A 21,816-nucleotide genomic window follows, 5' to 3' on the forward strand; every position below is an offset into this window, starting at 1 on the left:
CTTTATGTGTGAGTGAGCAGTATAAGGAGTGTGTGTTGGCTTGTAAATGAGCAAGAACTGCAAGAGGTTTTACTTTTCTCTGCACAAGTGTGCAGTCTTATCAGCACAGGGAATGAAACTAAAAATAATGCTTTTAAATTCTGCGTCAACAGGGATTAAAGTGCTGGAAAAAATAATTTGCCTCCATGTAGATTTCTACTGTTTCGCTTTTGTGTCACATATGAAGACATTAGATCATCCGAGATAACCAAAGTAAATATAAAAAATAGAGTTTTCAATTTATTAATTTATTAAGTGAAGAAAAAGACAATCAGACCAACCACAAGTGGGAAAAACAAAGCACCATCACTATTAAATTGTAAGTTCATTTTGAATAACTTTTTTCTGTATCTGCCGCTACACGTCTGTCCAATTACAGAATGACCTGTCAAAATAAATCAGTAAAATTACTGACAACATGAAGAAAACTACGATATCAAACAGCAACATGTTATGAACCGATGGTGAGATAAGAAACAAGGTCAGCAGATGATCTAACAGACTGTTTAGCCTAAACGGTTCTGAGTTAAATATGGTGAAATAGAGGATGCTTTATAAGGTCAAGAAAAGTGCAGATAACACTCTGCATCCTCTTCATGAGACTGTTTGACAATAACAGTGTCTTCAGTCAGAGGCTTCTTCAGAACCACAGTAACACAGATCATGACAGGACATCCGTCCCAGTCATCAGCAACTACAAAAACTCTGAATGTGAGCTATGAGTTGCAGCAACATTTAATCTTCCTCTGCGATTAATAAATAATTGCAACATCTTACAGCAGCAGCCTGATTTCCCATCTTAAAATCATATGTGATTATCACCAAATAAACAATTTGCACTCATCTTCCTGGACTTGACTCTCCCTGAACTCATTTAAAATGCACCTTTTGTAAAAGACCAATCTGCAACCAATTAAAATCAAAGTAATTTATGCTACAAAATTGATTTCTGCTCACTATAAATTATGCAAGAGCCTGATCTGCTGTTCCTTCCTTATCTATTGGGATCAGTGGACTGACATGTGGCTGAAGTGTCCTTGATGGGGTGTTTCTACTAACCACAAGTACAGAAGAGCCTCTCCAAAGTAAAATACATACACTAATGGCTTACAGGGAAGCAATTAATCTAAAACCACTTTAAATCCACCAACAACAGAAGAGACATTGAGAATGATGAACACACCCCATCAAGTAAGCACTTCTGCTTCAGTCCATATGCTGGCTGATTCTTCAGATTGTTTCTATCTCCATTTAATGCTGTAAATCTTCATCATAAAGATTTTTTTTATTCCCTACATATTACTCTGATCTCGTTTCTTGCCATCGGTGTAGGATGACATTAACATTAGTTCAGAGCTGCGTTTCACATCTCAACAGCTATGCCACTAAGTAAGTGCTAATTAGTCAAGTGAAGGCATTAATTATGTAACGTGCCATCTTAATTTGCAATCCCAGATGTAAGGGGTGTCAGAGGAGCATTCGTAAGCACAGTTAGCTAATTGATACATATTTGACAAAATGCGTGATGGAAAGGTGGCACCAAGTTTAAAAATTCAATGCTATGGTATTAATTTCTTGTCATAATTCACATCATTTGTTTTTTAATCCAAAAAATTGTACACAATGGAATTACAAGAACAAATTCACATAATAAAAATGTTACGTTTGCTTTTGACTCACAAGTATTGACAAAGATTATTGTAAAGCTTTTCTTTCTTTTCTAAAAAGAATTCTTTTCAATAGTAAGAAGTAGAAAAAAACGATGCTTTATGAAGCATCTGTTCAGTCATCATCATCATCTCTCTTAATTGGTTTCACCTGGTTGTTGAATGGACTGTCTCCAGGGCAACACTTCCAGACAATTCCTACTTAAAACAAGGTTCAGCGTTTTAAAGAGAGGCTGCTTCAAATTTTATTTTATTTTTTAAAAGATACATTTACCTTAATTTCATGGCGGCAACACAATCAGAAGGAAACAAGCAGACGATCCAGCTGGTGTACAGCTGGCTTTGTTTTCACATCCTGCCTGAATTACATTATTGACACATGTTGCTGGAGCTTTTACTGTTCATAGATATTTTTTTCTCTCTTTGTACTCAGCAGCTTATGCAATTAAGGTAGGTTTACATGCTAAACACTGACTAATAATATAATAACAAATAACATCCATTATCAACCATCCATGCATGAGCAATCCTAAGACATCAGATGATGTAAAGGATGTACATGCAAATGGTAGGAAACAGAAACATAAATGCTGCCTGTTTATTAAATTTATATATCCAGGACAGTAAATGTAATGCAAATTTTAGTAAATGTTTGTTGCCGTGGTGCCAAGACAGAGCGCCGTGCACAAAACCAGTCCAATCTCATCAGACACACAGATGCTGATAAAAGTCATCTGATTTTGTGGAAACTGTCCAAGTACAAACAAATTCCCTCTTTTACAAAAATTCCCATGGTTTCACTTGCAGGAAAACTGGGCGACAAGAAGGTCAGTCTGGAAAAAAAGCAAACAAGGCAAACATGGAGGGAGGCTGGAGGGAAAAGAGAAAGCGAAAGAAGGAGGTGGACATGTCTTATGGAGCTCTACACCTAATAACATTCTTTATGAATTAAATATAAAGTAGTTATGCAGAGGCTCCCTTTGGGTACAAATAATAAAACATGTTTGCCCGCCAAGCAGTAAAACAACAAAATTACCCTCTGAAGCACTGATTTACAGTATCCAAGGAACACCTCCCGGCTTTGAACATCAAGCTCTGCACATGCTTCACACTTGGATATTTTCTCTCTTGCTTCACCTCCTTCCTCCTCAGCTGTAGGCTATCCCTACATCTCTTTTGTGCTGCTCCTTTGATGGCACAAGCAGGTGGAAACCTACCAGGATGCTGAGTGTGCAGCACAATATACAGACAGTGCTAATGCTGCTGAACTGATTCGAACGTCGAGGTGAGTCACCAACCCGAAAAAAATGATGCTGCAGGAGCACAAACACCGGCTGCCAAACAACAGGGGGGAAGAGTGAAACAAGAGGGTTACATCAAACAGCTGGATGCAGCAGAGAGTCAAAGCAATGAAGCAGCAGAACATATTCACCTCAGAATGCCAACAATGACTAAAGTAAAAGTTTATGTGGATTTTCTAGCAACCACTACAAAAGAAATGAGCAAAACTTTCACATCATTTACTGCTGTTGCCAACGGTAGCACAACTAATTGTAAAAAGTCATGCTAGCTTTTATTCTTACAACATGAAAGCAACTTTGTTTGATAATCAGAAACATTTAATTTTGACACAATGAATAAAAAGGCAAATTCTCTATCAGGGCAAATTCTTTTTCCCAAACAGGATAAAAATATTTTTGACACAATTACAGCTAAATAAGCTCCACTTTTATCTGCTTCTGCTACTGTCAGACAAAACAAGAGCACATCTCCTGGGGGTTCTGCTAATCTAAATATCTAATCCCTAATGAAAATAAGCACTCTTGTATATGAGAATCTTAAAAATTAATGCTGCGTGTGAAAAAGTGAGAGGGGTGGGAGAAAGTTAATGATCTTCCAAGGGAGTGGAAACATTTCACTGATCGCCCTTAAAGCAAATTTCAGATATTTCCTGCTGACATATTTCCTGCTAATTAAAGCTGCAAATAAAAAAAAGTCTAAAAATATGCCAAGTGCATAAAACAAAATCAAATATACGATTCACAGCAGAATAAATTGATTAATTTTCTCATTATTGGAGCCAATTATTTCACAAACACCAATTTAATTGTGACATGTGGTATGGTGTGTTGAAGAGCAATACTATGAAACTATTAAAAAACTAATTAAAGGTGATACTTAAGCTATCTTTAGCTATTATAAGAACTGATTAAGACAATGCAAATGCCTGAAGTTAATTTTTTAAATATAATTTGTCATATTTTTCTTCCATAATGTCTCCAGGTGTAGGCCAAAGAAAGTTGAAACATGTTTTTATTTTCCTTTGATTGCAAAAAGGTAGATCTCAGATTCACAAATCCTTTTATTCCTTTCAAACCTCCAGTTAAACCTTCGATGGTATAAATGATTTTTTAACACATTTAACTTCATAGCCCACATGCTTTAACAAGCAGGCCTTCAATTTGATGCAATGATTTACAATACAATTTAGTGGGCATCAGTGGAAGAAGAAAAATGAAAAAGCCCAGCACAGCCTGAGGGTTTTTCATATTGGCTGTAAAAGAAAAGCCTCATTTTCTGCATCTCAGCTCGATTTTGTTTGAACTGAGATCTGAGTGTGTGGTTATGATGGGATATGTTGAAACATGAGGAATGATTTATGTGTACATAAATATGACTAAAACTGTAGTTTACACAGATGAAATCAACGTAAATACTCGCATGGTTTTATTTTAGTTGGGGAGATTATAATAATGCAATATTTCAGAATAATAGATATATAAAAGGTTTAAGATGTTTCAACAAATTTAAACCAATCTAAGCAAATTTTAACAATTAGCAGATCAGGTGGGTCTTAACTCTATTGACACTATAGTGAATAATTATCACTTTACAGTAAATGCCATTTATACATTGATTGATTGATCGGTTATATGCGTTCATTCATTCATTCATCAGTTTTCGCCCAAAGAAAAAGGTTTTGTGAATGCTGAAGACCTCCTTTGCCTTGCTAGTAGGAAGCATGTTCACTGCTGGTTTATTAAATTGTCCTTTATGTTAAAAAAGTACAAAAAACAACAGAATAGATGATACCAAGAACAGCATCTTTTCAACAATACTCCTTGTTTGCTAATGGAAAGAAGCTCTTCTGCCATTTTAATACATTGGCACAAGAACAGTTTCTCTTTTCATCCCTGATATTAACATCTGTGACCTGTGTCTGACCACCTAATAGGGAAATGTAATTACAACAAATTCTAATCATCTCAGTGCATCGTAAAAACGTTTATATATTTAAATTAGAGAAGCAGAGTTGCCAACCTGCTTGGAAGCTATGAAAATTTGTTCTTGTAAAGTTTTATTGCTCAGTTGGCAAGTCATCTGAGATCAGAATCCATCTTTCCATTTAAAAAAAACAACATGAATTGATCTCTAATAACAGTTTTACAGCGATGCTAAAAATATCCAATTTAAAAAGATTGGATATTGGATACATTTAAATGTTTCAGATCACACAAATCAAATTTTAAATTAAGCCTTGACTGCGTCTCAGTAGTGCCAGAAAAAAATAAGTGAAATCAAACTCTTCTAATAACAAGAAGTGGGTTAAAAACACGTTGTACCCCAGTAAACAGGAATTTAAGAACATCTGAGTGATTGACATCATGATAGCTGATGTAACTTTGTGTTTATTTCCACATAAAGCAGATAATAGTCAGTCAGGTCAGATTTTATGGCCGAGCCTGAGAATGCTCTGACTAAATCACTAAAGAATGCATGTTGACATCAGGTCACAAGAGGGGCAAAGACTTGAAAATATTATGCAAAAAAGTGGCTCTCTCAATGGAAACTGGCTTTTAGGATCCCAGACTAAAGTGCTGACTACAAAACTAATGCATCAACTATTGGTTTAAGCCAAAAAACTGCCAAAGAATCACAGACGTCAATGCTAAAACACAAAGTAAACCACTATTACTTTCTGCTTTTCTGCTGCATAACTGATTGCTTCCATACTGACAGGTGCAAAAAAAAAAAAGGACCCAAAACAGTGTTTTCTTGCAGCCAAGCACACTTCATCATGTGGCAATTTAAAATAAGAAAAGCAGGTCAACAGCATCAGTACCAGCTCATTAGCTACAGTGACAGTCTATTCTACAGACTAACGTTGCTTTTGCTGGGGAGATGTATTCCCTCACTATTCCTTTCTCTACCTGTTTTTAATCTAACAGGTCAAATAGAGCACCTTTCATTAAGTCAAAAATGTAATTTGAAAAATATGAACATGTTTTCTGCAGCGACGGAGCTCATTATGATTTTAGCATCAAATATAGTCTATCGAACAAAGCTTTGAGACGCGTCTGTTGTGGATCAACCGGGTGAAAAGCAAAAAAAAAGATCTTCAAAGCTCACATTTAAGGGAAAAGTAGCTGAGCATGGCTTCTCAGGGTCACCAAGACTCCATGGCAATTAGATTTCATCTACATCCCAACCAGAGTAGTTAAACTCCACTGTTTGATTGGGTGAGAGCAATCAAACCCAAAACCTCGAGTGTGAAATAGTTTATTTCTGAATATCACCTCTAAATGTTTAGGACACTTAGATGCTTAAATATTTTTATTATATTAAATGTTGGTGGACAGTAAAAATGGATAAACGACTATTTCATTTGAGAAATTTCCTCAATATTAAGTACAGTTTTGAAGTATGTGGCAACAGTAGTAAGGAAAGACCATCTTTTAACAGGAAGAAACTTCTTGTAGCTTATGGCTCAGGTTAAGGGAAAATCCGACGTGACCAAGAGGACAGAGCAGACCAGATTTTTAACCGAACTAGAAATAAAAGGCAGAGCTTTTTTATCCCACTTCGATATGTTTTTGTCCACAAATCATTTCCAGAGGTATCAATGTGCGCTGACAGCGCTGTCTGAATGATTTAGCTCTACAAACCTCTTTTTCCTTTTATTGTGGAGCTTTGATGTAACATTTGCACTTTCACTGGCTGTTTATCTGAGGGTATAACAGAAATAAATGGCTGACAATTTCCTAAACAACTGAACCCTACAACGCTCGCTGACATGATTAATTGAGAAAATTAAGACAAACTTGGGTGTTTTGCCTGCAGAAGTAAGAACTAATAAAACAAGTTGGAGACATTGATTCAAAATGAAACCAGTGAATTTATCAAAACACGTAACATTGATTGGATTATAGTGGCTTTCTGAAAGTCTTAAGGCCTACAGACTGATGTGGTGACTGATTAGAGATCAGAAAGTGTCTCACGTCGTCTGTCTAGATGGCAAAATCATGTTGTTTTTAAGTCGCTATTTGTCTTGAGTGGGAAGAGGCAGAAGCGGCAGACAGATGAAGAAGACTGATCAAAACTGATGAGTATTTAGCAGAGAAAATGTAGAAAAACTGAAAACATCTTCAGTCAAAAGCAAATCTAAAACTTACAGCAAAGCAATTCTTCCAAGCAGAAAAAAAAACAACCTGTCAAAAAGAGAATATCCTCCACCATTTCTTTCCAATGATAAATAACGTCTCTACATTCACTCAGAACAACAAGAACCTCCAATACCTTTGATGCTTTGTAGCAGAACTTTGCATTCTGAATTTAGAGTGGTTATCCATCCATTTTCTATGCTACTTAAGGGCTGTTGTAGTCTATCTTTCTAGCAAAGTCATTCTACATCCTAGACAGTTTATCAAAAAGCTACACAGAAAAAGAAACATTACTTCCACAGTCGGCGAGAGTGTGGGAGAAAACCCACCGAGACAGACGGCTGAAGGATTATTTCTTCTTAAAAATCATAAATGCTGCTTCGACTGCCATGGCACTATCATTAATCATCTTTTGCCGCCCGTTTTGAAATGCTGGATGTCTCAAAGGTAGATGGAAAGATTGAGACTGTTCTCCCACGATGACATTTTGAGGGCGGTGAGAAATGAATCGAGGCCATCATTATAGCCCTCTTAAAGGCCCAAGCAAAGTACAATCGCACAGCAATTACAGGAAAGCACTTTAAAACCTAAATGAAACAGCAAGAAATACTGTAAATCTAAGTGTTTTTGCCATAAAAAATGTAGCAAGATGTTTAAGTCAGCAGCACATTTGAGCACATGAAAAACTGTATGATTTGTTATCATTGAAACTTGCAATGAGGTGCAAATAATATCTGGCTAAAAGCAGTGTCAGTCAGTATGATAAAGCGTTTTGGCACATTGTGCTGATCAGACACACACACATACACACACAAGGATGACATATGTGGGTCAAATGCACACTTAAAAGTACAGGAAGTCTTGCTGATAGTGCATTTCTCAGAGAAGTGTTCAACTCATATGTCAGGAACGACCTTAATTGACATTATAATACTGCCAACGACTCTCTCATAGATATTGAGACAGGTTACCTCATCATATGTTCCAACCAATCATTGTAATTTGGTTTGACATGTCTTTGTTTAGTATAAAATGCGTCTAATTTTGTCCTACCTGCATGTGTGGCTGAGGAGTGGAGAGAGAATGTTTTGTAACCAATAAAACGGATCTGTTTCAGAACATGCGCTTGAATAAACTGGCAATGGAGAGAAAATATTTTGCTGTCCTGTCACTTGTAATAAATGTAATGTGCATCTCACTCTGCTGAGGATCTTTGATGAGGAAAGCGTCTACAGAAACGCCTGGCTAACCTTAGCTTGTTTCTATTTCACTCATGAAAACGTTGAGATGCGAATGGAAATGTAACTAATGATATTTATAAACCAGGAAAAACAATCGGCCAAGGAGAAAAAAATAACAGATTCGATTAAAAATAAACACTTATGAAAAAAAGACACCTTTCAAAAACTTCAAACCTTCACTTGTGAAAGTAAAACATTACATTTGTAGAAAAAGATGCATGTAATGAAGTCATCCAAAATGCTTTGCACCAACCTTGGTTGTGACAGAGTCCTGGACAAGCAATCTGTCACCTGCTCCGGATTCAGGCTTAAATATTTCAACAGCCTTCAGGAAAAGTGCTGAAGTGGCTCAGAGTGGATTCTACTGCTGAGCAATTAAAAGAGCTGAGAAGTCAAAAGAGGCTGCAATGTTGACTGAAAGGAATAGAGGCCAAACTGTAATTTTTTACAGAACAAAACAGTTTAAATAAAATCAGAGGAAACAAATTAATGGATTTCACTGCTGCTGCCAGTGTGCAGTCACGGTTTCAGACAATCTAGATTTGGTATGCTTTTGTTTTACGCCTCAGTGCGCTGCAGGAATAGTACAAGGGGGAAAAGATGGAGGAATATGGAATATTCTCTTACCTGTGACTGATAACTCGGTAGTCCTCCGAACAACAAAGTTCCCAAACGGTATTTCACAGGTGTAATTCCCAATGTCATCTTCTCTCACTTCTTTGATGAACAGAGTGTCCCTCCTTCTCTCTATGGTTTGTCTCCACTGCTTTGGCTTGCAATCCTTTTGTTTACAAATCAAAAAATAAGCAAACGTTTCAGACATATATGCACTGATTTCAGTTGTACTCTTTGAAATGTCAGAGGAACAAAATGCTTAATAACATTGTTTTAATTTGAACAAATTGAAGAATAAAGCAAATAAATTATCTACCAAAATAATAATTAATACCTATGTATTCATGACTTGTTTACTGGTTAGTCATTGGCAAAAAAGATAAATATATTTTAACAAGGTGGATGCTTTATACGTGCCACGGTAATTTTTTCTCAGCCATTCAAGCCGACATCCAGCAGCTTTCTGGCAGCAGATAGGACTTTCCTCTATGTGCTCTTTCGTGTTTCTGTTATGCCACAAAACCAGCAGGTAGTACAAAATATTAAACCTTCTCCACACAAAAACACTGTGGGCTATCTTCAGCAACAAATGAAGCCAATTTTTTTTAAAAGAATAGTGAATCTGTCCCTATTTTTCGGAATGGGTTCTTTTATTGCTTCCATTTTAACCTGATATCTAAAACCAACCCGAGTTGCTTAAATTCATTAAAGGTCTTTGCAGACTGTCAGATTTTGGGGAGGCAATATATAGGATTACACACACACAGGGGCTAAGAAAATGAGTCTAAGAGTAATAAGGAATAAATAGACAAAAAAGAAATGTTATAAACTAGAATCCTTAAGAAAAATTTAACCAAGGTAAAACAGAAACAAGGCTGATCCAATCAAAAAAAGAGAAAAGAATCATAATTAAAACAGAATCAATAAATCAAACTCCACAATAACTCAACAACCGGTGATGCTGATTTCCAATTAAAAACGGACAAAAAATTCATTTGAAGGCTGGTGTCTTGTGAAGATGAAGTGAGAAACAGTGAGTGGGATGCTGTGTTTCTGTGCACAGAACCAAATATATCTGGTTGCATCTACCAGATCAGATGTGAGTCACCATTATTCTTTCATTTCTTTAGGTATGTTTGGTTTCAAAAACAGAACATGTGACATTTGCCCTACATGTGTGAGAAGCAGTGCAGTTCGATAAATGGAGCACTAACAGTAGTAAAGTTTTGCCTAAACTCGCCTTTCGGTCATTAGGTTATTGACAAGACAGTAAGAAGCTAATTCAGAGACGGGCTATTTGTAAGAACAACTGTAGATATTAGAAAATTGCTGAACATGTGCAATGATTCTTAACTATGCAAGATAAAGTGTCGTACAAACGGTCTTGAGTTGTTTGTGCAGCACAGCTAGGTTTGCATTGCCTTTGATCCGTTAAGCTGCATTGATTATTGAATATATATTGGCCAACTTAACCGTAGCTAAAATGAAATTACACCATTTCATGTGCTTATCTTACAAATAAAAGAGATTCCAAAAAACTTTAATCAGTGAATTTACTTTGATGTAAAAGAGTCATATAAAACTCTGGTTGGGAAGAAAAGAGCTATGTGGGTTAGAGTCCATTGACAGTGTGAAAGCTATGACTTATGGGTAATAGTGTAAAGCAACTTTAGATTTTAGGGAGTTAGCTTCCTCAGCTAACTCCTTGAAAGATGGGAGTGACAAGCACTCAGGCTAACATGCCACACAATGAGAAACAGCCCAAAACAGCAAAATGATTTAATTATTTTCCTTCTGCATCTCAGCTTATGCTACCATGTAGGTAGTGAGAGGAAGGCAGGTACAGCTTTTCAGGATCAGCTCAGAGCTCAGAGATTTGGGGCCACCTGAGGCAAAGAAAACTGGGGCACAGCGGGTCCGCCTTTCAGAATTTAATCAGCCACCAGCAAAGTGAGAGCCAATAACTGGAGGGTGTGGAGCCCACAGTCATTGTCTGCTATTTTAATTTAATTTCTGCAGGAGAGCAAAGCGATTTGGCCATCTTATCCGGCGGAGTAACATTTGATGAATTGGTCTGCGAGCTCCACCTAACAGCTCTGTCAAAGAAGCCTGTCGGACGGAGAGACTCTGGCTGGGTCACTTACACTCTGTGGGCTCACAACTCCTCATTAGAAGGAGGATTAGGCTTAAAACCGGAGAACCAGATAAATGTGTTTACATAGCAAATCAATATTTATTAATCATTTTGAGTTTTCGAAGCTAAATGTGTTAAGGTAAGGTGAGCTTATTAACCAAAAGCAGAGATATATCAAGTATCTGTAAAATTATAGAATAAATATATTTCAATTATCCTTCAAAATAAATGTTTCTTACCTTGTACCAAACTATTTTTGGTTCCACCCCCGGCTGTATGAAGTCCTCGATGTCTGGGCAGGTGATGTTTTTACATTTGCTTAGTTCTGCCTTCTCAAAGAATCTCATTTTGGAGTTGTAGCAAAGGTCTGTGTCATTCTCTGCCACTATGAGGGACATGGACACCTTCATGCAGTATGTGGAGTTCCTGGAATGACAGAGTGATAAAAACCGGTTAGAGGGAGAAAAAGGGGATTATACTGACACCCTGAAAGGCCTGCAAAGCAGAGCTTTTCAGTACTCCATTTGGTTTGTTGTAAAAATGCTGCAAGGTTCACTCTGATTAAATGTAAAAACACATATAGGAAGAATTGTCTTATTTTTTTATGGTAAATTTGCTTCAAACAACAAATTAGTATCTAAACAACTCCAGAATATTTTAATATTTTTGTGAGCTCCACAAATGGCACTGATTTTGATAGCAAATTTTCATTCTTAATGCACATTTGTTTGTTTCAATGGTGTGGAGCAGGATGTTTAGCAACGTGACAGCTCCAGACAACTGACAGAGCATTTTGTTTTCATGCATTAGCCCTTTGTAGAGCCAGCTACAGTAGCAGAAAATTACCTTCTGCAGCTGATGTACTGTAACTGCTCAGGTCATATACATAAAGACAAGAATTTACAACGCGAGGCAGAGGCAGCGTAAAATGGGAGATTGCTTGTAACGCCTAAGCCTTCATGCTTTGTCTGCGTCTATAGATAATAGCTGGGAATCATCCTGAGTGAAAGAAATGTTTGGTATTGCTGCTGAGGTAGATGGTTCATATCAAATATACGAACAAGAGCTGGAGGAATGTAATGGTTTTGTTCCGGTGCAGAACTGGATGTCAGGAGCTTTAAGACAAATAAGGTGCAAGGTAAGATGTTTATTGAGGAAAAAACCTTCCTCAATTCACCATGACGTGTGTGTATATATATCAAATTCAGCAAAGATGATTTAAAGAGGTATTTCTCTTTAAAACACAAAAAATAATATCCACTAGATTTGTTGACGATTGTTCATTTCAGAATCCCAGGCACCGAAGATGCAACTATTTCTCATTTTTCTTCATCATCTGCTATAATTTTAGAAGAAAAATCACTTAATTTAACTGAGTCTTCTCATGTGGTTATAGAGAGGTTTGTAATAATACTGATCACATTCCTTCCAGACCAGAGTAAAGTTGGAGGCTGGACCTGGCGCTTGAGCAGTTCTTAACAGAACATAGAAATCAATTGGCACATTGATCCACTGTAAAAGTTGTGCTATTTGAAGAAGGAGATCAGAAGCAAATGTTGTGGGTGATCAATAAATTCAATGAAAGCACCTTTTCTGCGCCCAAACAGGCTAATAAGGTTGTCACAGTTGACAAGTACTCGAGGCTGACTGCAGCAAATCCCCGCTGGTTTAAAGACCAAACAAATTGGCAGTATTTAGCGAAAATCTCACTGCTAATTTTCCAACTAAAGCTGGTTACACAAATTGAGCTGAACCAACAAACAATTACAAACATGTTAAATCCTTACATAATTGTGTCGTATTAACGGCCTTGTGGATTAGCATCACACATGTGACTCCTCACTACAGTATCAGCTTTAAAATCCCTCGCCCCTCTGAACCGACCCGCGCTGTTGGCGTCTCTTACAATACGGGCGCTGTTTTTCGTGAAGCCCTGATGCAAATGTGACATGATGTGGAGATTATCCCAGACAACTTCCACCAGATGGACACCTGTGCAAATGAGATCCCACGGGGGCGCCCTTTTCTCTGCTAAATATTCTGGGCAGCGCTGATAAACTCGTCGACTGGATGAGGAAGACAGAGAGAGAGAGAGAGGGGAAATTGTGTCATCTGCTCCGCATGAGTGATTGATGGTGTGAGCCAACACTTTGTCCTACGGTGTCTTTCCAACATTTCACATCCATCACGAAGCTTTTCGAGGTTGAAGAGCTGGGCGATCTCTTCACTTTTCTCTAAGTAGCGGAAAATCTGTTCAAAGGACGGGGAAAAAAAATAAGCAGGAGGAGGATCCCACACTCCCAAGACTTAATTGTGCGCCGTGCAGTCAGCATTTTATAAAACTCGGCGTACTGCGGTTACGGTGATAACAAGCTAGGTGACACCATGGCATTAATGGGTGAGTGTGTCACTCCGATGTGTCAAAGTAAAGCAGATATGCAATGCTGCAGCAATGATAGATGGCGTCCTGCACACATCATCTCGGAGAGGTGTCGGCCTGACAGCTACCGGATACAGCTGGAGGGCAGGCACAGAGTTTGAGATGCAATATGCAGCAAATTCTGTGAAATTATGAGGAAACGACCAGGAAGGAGTTAAACAGGCTGTTCAAAGCTTCGGTTTACTGTAACATATGCAGGGGGTTTTGCTCCAATCAAACTTACAGGAGAACATGCTCTATATCCTCTTGTCATCTTAAAAAAATATCTGGCAACCTGCTACTGGAAGATGAAGCCAAAGTGATCCTGGCCTTTCATTCGCCTACTGTTGCATTTAGTATTAAATAATAGGCGGCAGAATTGATTTGTAATTCTCCTATGAATCCGCGGCACCTGGGGGGAAATTAATGAACTAACTTAATGAAGCTCTTAATTAAACTAACTCCTCCCTAATAGAAATGGAATGATGGAATAATTGCTTATTAAATATTACAGCTGGCTTTCAAGTGATAATATTCATAGAGAAATGTCTAAGAGGTGTAGAAGTCATCAGGTGAAAGTACATTTTGCCTGGTGCAATAATTCCAAGTAACTCTACAGGAGCTGCAAACATCCACAGCTCAGGTGGGAGAATCTGTTGAAAGCAACATTTAGTTGTACACTCCATAAATTAGGCATTTAACAATGGATGCACCAAAGTGGAAAAAACCTGAGGAGTACCTGGACATTGAAGTGTGACATTTTCTTGCAGCCTTAGGTACAAAGAAAATTTCTTGGTTCTTTTGAAGTATGAATTACCATTTTCTAAAAGATTTACAAAGAAATTGGTTTTTATAATCGGGTTGCATGAAAGATACCAGGGGGAAGTTCAGAAAGTTGCATAACACTAACTGGGGCGATTTAATTTTGTTATGATTATTTTCCAGTACAAGTAATTATTTGTTGTGTTGGTTAAAATAAAATCAATAAACTACATTTCTATTTGTAATTGCAGGTTGATAAAATGTGAAAAAGTTTAAGGCTCATGATTTCACAAGTACAGCATCACAGCTCAGTTACAGTATGTACAACACTGTGCAGGTAACATACTCTGTCAAATGCTTTACCTCCTTAAGGTCTCGCCCTACCAGGCTTCCCCACAAAAAAACATCAAGATAACCTAAACCGAGATAGAGCTGGCCCAGTTATCCTGGATCAGTATCTTACGGCTGCTTCATTATTTATAGCCAGACCGAAGGTCACAGTGAGCAGTGGGAAGACTGGGGTTCCTACCTGTGGCGCCAGCTCATAACTCACCTGTCAGCTCTAGCACCAAGACCAGGATGATGAAGCACCCTGGTATCCAAAATCCGACTGCAGGCTAACATGCTCCTACTTAGCCCCTGTAACAGTGTGGTACTTTTCTGCCACCCTGAAACAACAGACCCCGTCCTCAAATCATCTAATAGTTTGTCACCATCCTTGTTTCAATCCCCTTGCTGGCCTGCTTTCACTGTGGGAACACCATGCTGAAGGAAGGACTGGACTGTGTGGTTAGTTTGGCCTGCAGTTGTAAGAATGAAGATAGTCAAACAGTATTTATTGTGCAGTATGAAGCACAAATAACTAAACATGTTAGAACAATGCAAAAAATATGGATGTGATGTAAAAAATGATATTTAATAGAGTATTTTTCTTAATACTGGTATATAGTATGAAATTGTATTTAGTATTGGGACAACCTTGTTCCTTTAACTCCACCACAGACAACACGATTGTCATCAAGATCGTCTCTGTCAAATATACAGTGCTGAAAATATTTGCAGAAATCATCTCACTCCAAAAACCTACTTTCACCAAGAAGCAAGTCTTCAAACTCCTCTAAGCCTTTCTTAAATTGTACAACTCAAACTGACAAAAGTGCTTCTTGTGTGCAAATGCATTAGTCAGTCATTTTCTGTTCGATGCCTTAAGGGAGCTATTTTCACATTCTGACAGTCACAACTCATCTTTATGCTTACAACCTGATTTCATAACAAGCATAAACAATTTGTCTCGGTTGTTATTCTGTTCTAACTCTGTCATGACCTTATTCATCGGTCCCAAGGCCCTCTGGGTGTAATGAGTGAGCAGTCTAACTCCCATGCATATCAAACACAAACCAACCATTTTATAGCATCACTGTTGGGCTCTTGCACTCTGAGAATGGGTTGCATTGGTGGAAAAATGCTCTTTCAGTAGGAGTGATCATCTAGCTGTTGAATATTATTGTACATTTTTGATTTACCTAGCTTTGTTTAGAAGTTTAGCAACTAAGAAAATTGAATAATATAAATATTGAGATCAGATTTCTCTCTGGTGCTTTTTGGGAATGAATGACTGGTTTAACACTTTTAGAGATGCACTGGACATTCCCCAGTCAATGGTTGACACAAAGTAGTGCATCAGCAAATCAAAGCATCAACTGAAGTCTTCAAGTTGTAGTGAACACAATTTGTTGAACTTCAAATACAGAATAAAGCAATGAATAGAGAGATTTAAATGGCTTTGAAAGTAACATGGTTGTACTGAAGCAAAAGAATTTTATTGGATTCAATGTCATAAAACACACAACCAGAAAATGGTGTGTACTTGTATAGTACTTTATCAAGTCCAGTGAACCCCAAAGCACTTCACACATTCACATACTGATGGTGGCAAGCTACTGGATTTAAGCTGCAGGTGACCTGTGGCAGTTTGACAGCAGGCAAGGTGGGTGAAGTGTCTTGCTCAAGGACACAACCACCGATTATGGGGAGAAACCCCTGCAACCATTGCCACCATTGCCCGAGAAAAATCCTCACTGACAAGCAGAAAATACATCAACTCAATAGTGACAAAGAAACTCAGAAACAGAAGTCAGAGGAAAACAAAGTACCACATAGCACAAAGGACTCATCCATCCATTCCCGCTTAGTCTACTACCTAAAATTCACACAATACGTCAGAAATGTTGAAGCGCTAAAGTAACAGAGAAAATCCAAATCATTATATTTTGGGATGTGGTGAAACAGGAGATGAACATTGCAGAGGAGCAGCCAACTAATTTGGAGCAACTGGGTGATGCTATTATATCAACCCACAACACTCAACGTGACCAGTGAGGTTAAGGACTTATTCAATTTCTCAAAGGACACTAAACAAAAAATAAAATGATAATTATAACATATCCTTTTTTGAAAGTAATTAAGTACAAACTAAAAAGCTGGTGCAAACTGATAATGACCAAATGTTTTACAATGTTGAGTAACAGTTAAATTAAAAATAGCTCTTTGAGTTTTATGAAAATTTAATGAAATTTCCTTCCCAGCTCCCAGCTACTTCCCCATCATTGTTGCACCCTTGGGATCCAGTCAAGCAGTGTGAGTTCTCCTCTGCACAGCAGTTTGACTGACAGCTGTGGTATTGCAGATGTCTCGCTTGCAGCTCTGCTGTTCACAATCCAATCGGGATGGAAGGGAGGGAGAAACCTCAGCAGTGGTGCCAGAGTGATTGGGCTTGGGGAATGGTATTTCTGACATTTGTCTGGCAGATAAAAACTAACATCAGATATGAGGAGGAGAAGGTCAATGTCTATACTATCAGATAGCGATAGGTTTGGCGTCTTGTCTGATGACTTCCTCTGCTTAATGTGGACCAGGAGAGCAAGGAGGCTAAACATATGGGGGAGGTATTAGACTGAATAACTCTAAAGCATGCAATTGATTGATATGGTGCTGATCTCCAGCAATCATTGGGTGAAAGGCAGGACACACCCTGGACAACCATTTGTACTCGCACCTACTGACAATTTAGTGAGAACAGCAGATGAAGCAGTCATGTTGGATTGTGAGAAGAAGCTGGAGAAGCCAGAGAGAATCCACACTTGTATGGTAACAATAATGCTATCATAGAGACATGACTAGAAACCCCTGTGGTCAAAGAGGGGCAGGATATGTATTTTAACCAATAAGCAGATGTGAATGAGAGGAAACCCATAGTATTTTTGGCAGGATGTTCAAACAGTTGGCAGATTTAAAAGCCATAGACAAAATGACAACATTTCTGAAATATGTCTTTTACAGACGTTTGTTACTTTCCATTTTGTTGCCCCAGAGTGGTTTGAAGAGCACATTCTCTCTCTTTTTTGACAGCGCTATTGTAGCATCAGACATCCACAGTGAGTACCTGGCAAACTTTACACAGCCACATCAGAAAGCTGAATAAAGCACGATGTGAAAGGTTGCCCAAGCCCAAACAGCAGCCCATACATCATCAGACAATGGCTGTTGGGAAACAGTCTACACTAAACCACACAGAGCACGCTAACAGGCTGTCCAAACAGGGTTGACGGAGCACTCTTTGCTATACAGGTGTAAAAGAATACTGAATACAGAGGGGTATCATCAATAACCCCTGACTGGGAAATAAAGCTGCTTGGCAAACCCATATTACACAGTTCAAACCCCATATAAGAAGTGAAAACAATTAATGACATTGTCCTGGCTCTATGCCATTTTTTCCAGTGAAACAATGATTGTTACCTTTGCTACATACAATGGCATTGCTTATAAAGAAAGGGCTTCACAGCCAGGGTTCCTACTAACTTCCCATCTCAAAATTTTATTATTTTTCTGGGTTTTATGTCTGTTTTCTAGAGGTAAAAGCAAAAACAGCGCTGAGTTTGAAATGGATTCATGATTATTTCTCTGAAATCTGCACTAACGTCTGTCTATAGAGCAAAGACTTGTTAAATCTGCCATTAGATTAACACACATTAACAGTGACCTTTATCATATGCTTGCAAAAAAACCTTCCAAGAAAAAGACAACACAAATAATAATTTTTGCCAATTATTTGAAATCTAATGCGTCAATTTGCCAGTTTAAAAGCATGGTAAAAATGCCATGAAAGAATTGGTGTTTACTTTTCCATCCTCACAACAACCAAAGCATTAGCAAAATTAAGAGAACTTGCCTCTTCTTCATCTTTGACAAACAGAAAAATCTTAATTAGGAAAGATCAACAGATTCCAAGGCCTTGGCTGCTTTACGCTTCAATAACTTCTTACTTTTTCTGCTGAACAGTGCAGAAAGTTGGTGAAGCAAACTGCTCACACACAAGCTGCTGAGGTAACAACTACTGGCTGGGAAGTGGAAAACAGCAGATCTAATTTTGTTTTATCATCAGTAAGGTTTCATAGCTATGATCTTTTGGGTGATGTATATTCAATATGTGGTGCCATTACTGGTGGGAGAAAGGACTTTTCGCTCTTCACTGTGATATCAAACCTCAACGATGTTATGCTTCTTGTGAAAAGATTAAAAAAATAAACAGAATTCAGAAACTCTCGTTGTTGAATATATTGTCAAAGAGGTGCTACCAGATTGTTTCTTTCCAGGAAGCTCAAAGCCCACACCACAATACTTCTTTATCCATCATCCACAACTTCTTGCAGCAAAAACCATCCATGCTGCTCCTTAGTCTAGCGTCTTTCATTGGCTTTGACAGCTGGGCAGGATCAATTGGACAGGCCCTGACTGGAGCTGAGTGACAGAGCGTTCCAGACAGCCCATTCTGACTGTCACTTCCCTGAGAGATCACCAGCCACTCCTGCACACGAATACTAATACGGTCAAAATGGCCACGGCATGGGACAGGTGGGAGGTGCTTTGTAACGTGTGTGTTCAAGACGCAAGGTGAGATGCATGCACACCAGGAATTTTAAGCTTAAATAATAGAATAGATACACACACCGCCCCCCTTTATAATCCTCCTCTCTCAATGTCCTTTGGTGCCGACAGCCCAGGTATTGCAGGGCATGCAGGAAAGCCATTAATAAGCCTGAGGCAGTGGCAGCATGTCGGTGCCTGTGAGCGGGGTCAAAGGTGAGATGCTGGCTAACTACAAGGGGCCAAAAATTCTTCCTGTGCGATAGATCTGTCCTTCAGATAAATCTCTGTACTTTCACAGTGATGTATTTGCTGTAGCTCTGCTCATGTTTGGTCATTTGTTCATGAATAGCAAAGTTTCCAAGGCTAAGAATCATAATGGAATATCATTTGGAAGTAAAATTTTGTAATTCAAACCATGTAGATTAGTTGGACATAAAATTCTATATCTATTTTTTAACTAGTGATGAGGGGAAAAAATAAGTTAAGTTAATACCAAGGTCTGTAATTAGTTAATCAAAATTGATTGCATTTTAATTGAAAACCATTTGTTTTCAATTTAAAAAAGTTTTGCTCCTACATCACTGAATAAATAGACATCTGAGCTCAATAAAAATTTAATCATTGATTTAAATATGTTATTTAGGTTATTCAACCATCTTTTCCAGCAGATAAGGAAATATTTTGCAAAGAAAAATGGTGAAAAAGTTTCTAGATGTGCAAAGCTGGTACACATGGACCTGAAAAGACTTAAATCAATGAAAATCACCAAAGACAGTTCTATACTGTATTTACTCTTGAGGAAGAACATAAATGCATGCATCACTTCTCTCGATTATATATGTAAATTTTAAAAACCACACAATTTCTGCTTCATATACAACTGTGTTGCTCTGTGACAAAACACACTTTGACTTTTGTGTCACATGACAAAGCATGAAAAAAAAAGGTATTAATATTTTTGAAAGCCACTGTACAACATTTGTTCCTGAATTTATTTCTATGCCATATTTCAATCTTCCTTCCAGATGACAGTCCTAAATGTGTTTTTCCCACTCATGTCTAATTTGACTCCTTCTCGCTTGATTTTCTCAGATGCAAGAATTTAATCACAGCAGAAACAGTACACTATTAATATTTTTTACAGAGACCTGCAACATTGCAGGAGAGTCACAGGTACCTTCAAATGCATTAGGGTGCCTGTGCACATGCATGCGGCTCACTTTGTACTGTACTCTAAGTGACACTGCCGCTGCAGATGTTTTCGCTTTTCATACGACAAAGTTCCTCAGGATATTGTATTCGAAACAGCTGAGTGGTGACCTCAATTTGACGTATGGCGGTATTCATCTGCTCCTCTCTGTCTCCCGTTCTCCTTCATCATGTGCCTGTAATGCATCTAGGGCTTGCGTGTGTACGAGCATGTTCATGCTAACCAATCCCAGAGAGCAGAAGTGACATTTCAGCCTGCTTGAAATGTTGAATGTGAATGTGTGTTGGTTTGCTGTCACATGTAGGTTGGGAAGTACACAGAGTTCCCTTCCACTGACAGCTGGGCAAGTAAACCTGACACTCTGTTTGTGTGCATGCTGATGTGCACAGGTGTGTCGGTGTACGGATATGCCCTCTGACACACTTTAAGTGCAGCTGAGCAGGCAAATAAAGATGTGATGAAGATGCCCGGACTGATGTGTGTGGCTGGAAAGAAAAGCACTAAGAAGGCCAAAAGTTTTAAATCACAGAGGAATAAAGTTTCAAGTTAAACAAAAACAGCCTTTTTAGACAGAGAGTTAAATTTCCGAAGATGACTGGCATGCTTTCCCCTTCTTTCTACCAGACTAATAATGTAACATCCAGGGATCTCATCGTAACTGGTGCTGAACTGTTGCAGTCTGCTCAACTATGAAATGTACCCAGTGAGAAATCACTTATTGTTGTGCTGAGGTTCATTTGTTCCATCCCACAGGGCCCTTCATGTTTCAAAACGGCGAGGATCCTCAACTGAAAACACAGCCAAGAGCTTGAGCCAGTGGTAATGTGTTAACATATGCGAGTGCAGATCATCTATAGGGCCCACACTCCAGAGACAAAGGAGAAGAGCAATCCTTTGACTTGGCTGGGGTACCTGGGAATTTAAATGAGTCACACTGAGGGAGCAGACGAGCGTGCTGCAGTGTGTTTGCACGACTATCTGAATCCATTACAGCGTTTTTAACCTTCAACCAAAAACAGAGAACACATCCAAGTAGGTGCAATTACATGCTACATAGTAATCTTCGTAACTGATGGTAGAAGAGCTCTGTATTGAGTGGTATTATATATGACATACATCAGAGTGTCCCTCTTTGATCTCTAACAAGGTAAAACATGAAGGCATTACAGATCAAGTGATCAAACTCCAGCATAACTTTGAAGCTGCCCTTTAATATTCTCCACAGTGGAACTACAAACAGATCTTGTGGAAAGCCAAAGTAATTACAAAGGCTTCACAAATACCTTTACAATGTTGATCAGCCCTCAGACAAACCTGATATATTCAACCTGTGCTGTGGAAGTCTTCCTGAGTGGGCTT

The 21,816-nt window shown here is 38.3% G+C and overlaps 1 protein-coding gene across 2 annotated transcripts in view; it reads right to left on the bottom strand.

Moving 5' to 3' along the window:
• The window catches only part of LOC129379073 (interleukin-1 receptor accessory protein-like 1), a 185,347-nt gene that overhangs the window by 93,162 nt on the left and 70,369 nt on the right, over positions 1-21,816 (bottom strand). For both annotated transcript variants that reach the window (XM_055059651.1, XM_055059650.1), the window contains exons 4-5: positions 11,377-11,563; positions 9,016-9,169 (exon numbers count right to left, since the gene is read on the bottom strand). In XM_055059651.1, the coding sequence (XP_054915626.1) occupies positions 9,016-9,169; positions 11,377-11,563 (341 nt within the window). The remainder of the gene's footprint in view (positions 1-9,015; positions 9,170-11,376; positions 11,564-21,816) is intronic.

This window comes from Poeciliopsis prolifica, unplaced genomic scaffold (genome assembly GCF_027474105.1).
Source record: "Poeciliopsis prolifica strain line A6 unplaced genomic scaffold, Auburn_PproV2 SCAFFOLD055, whole genome shotgun sequence".
In the NCBI taxonomy this organism is placed as follows: Eukaryota; Metazoa; Chordata; class Actinopteri; order Cyprinodontiformes; family Poeciliidae; genus Poeciliopsis; species Poeciliopsis prolifica.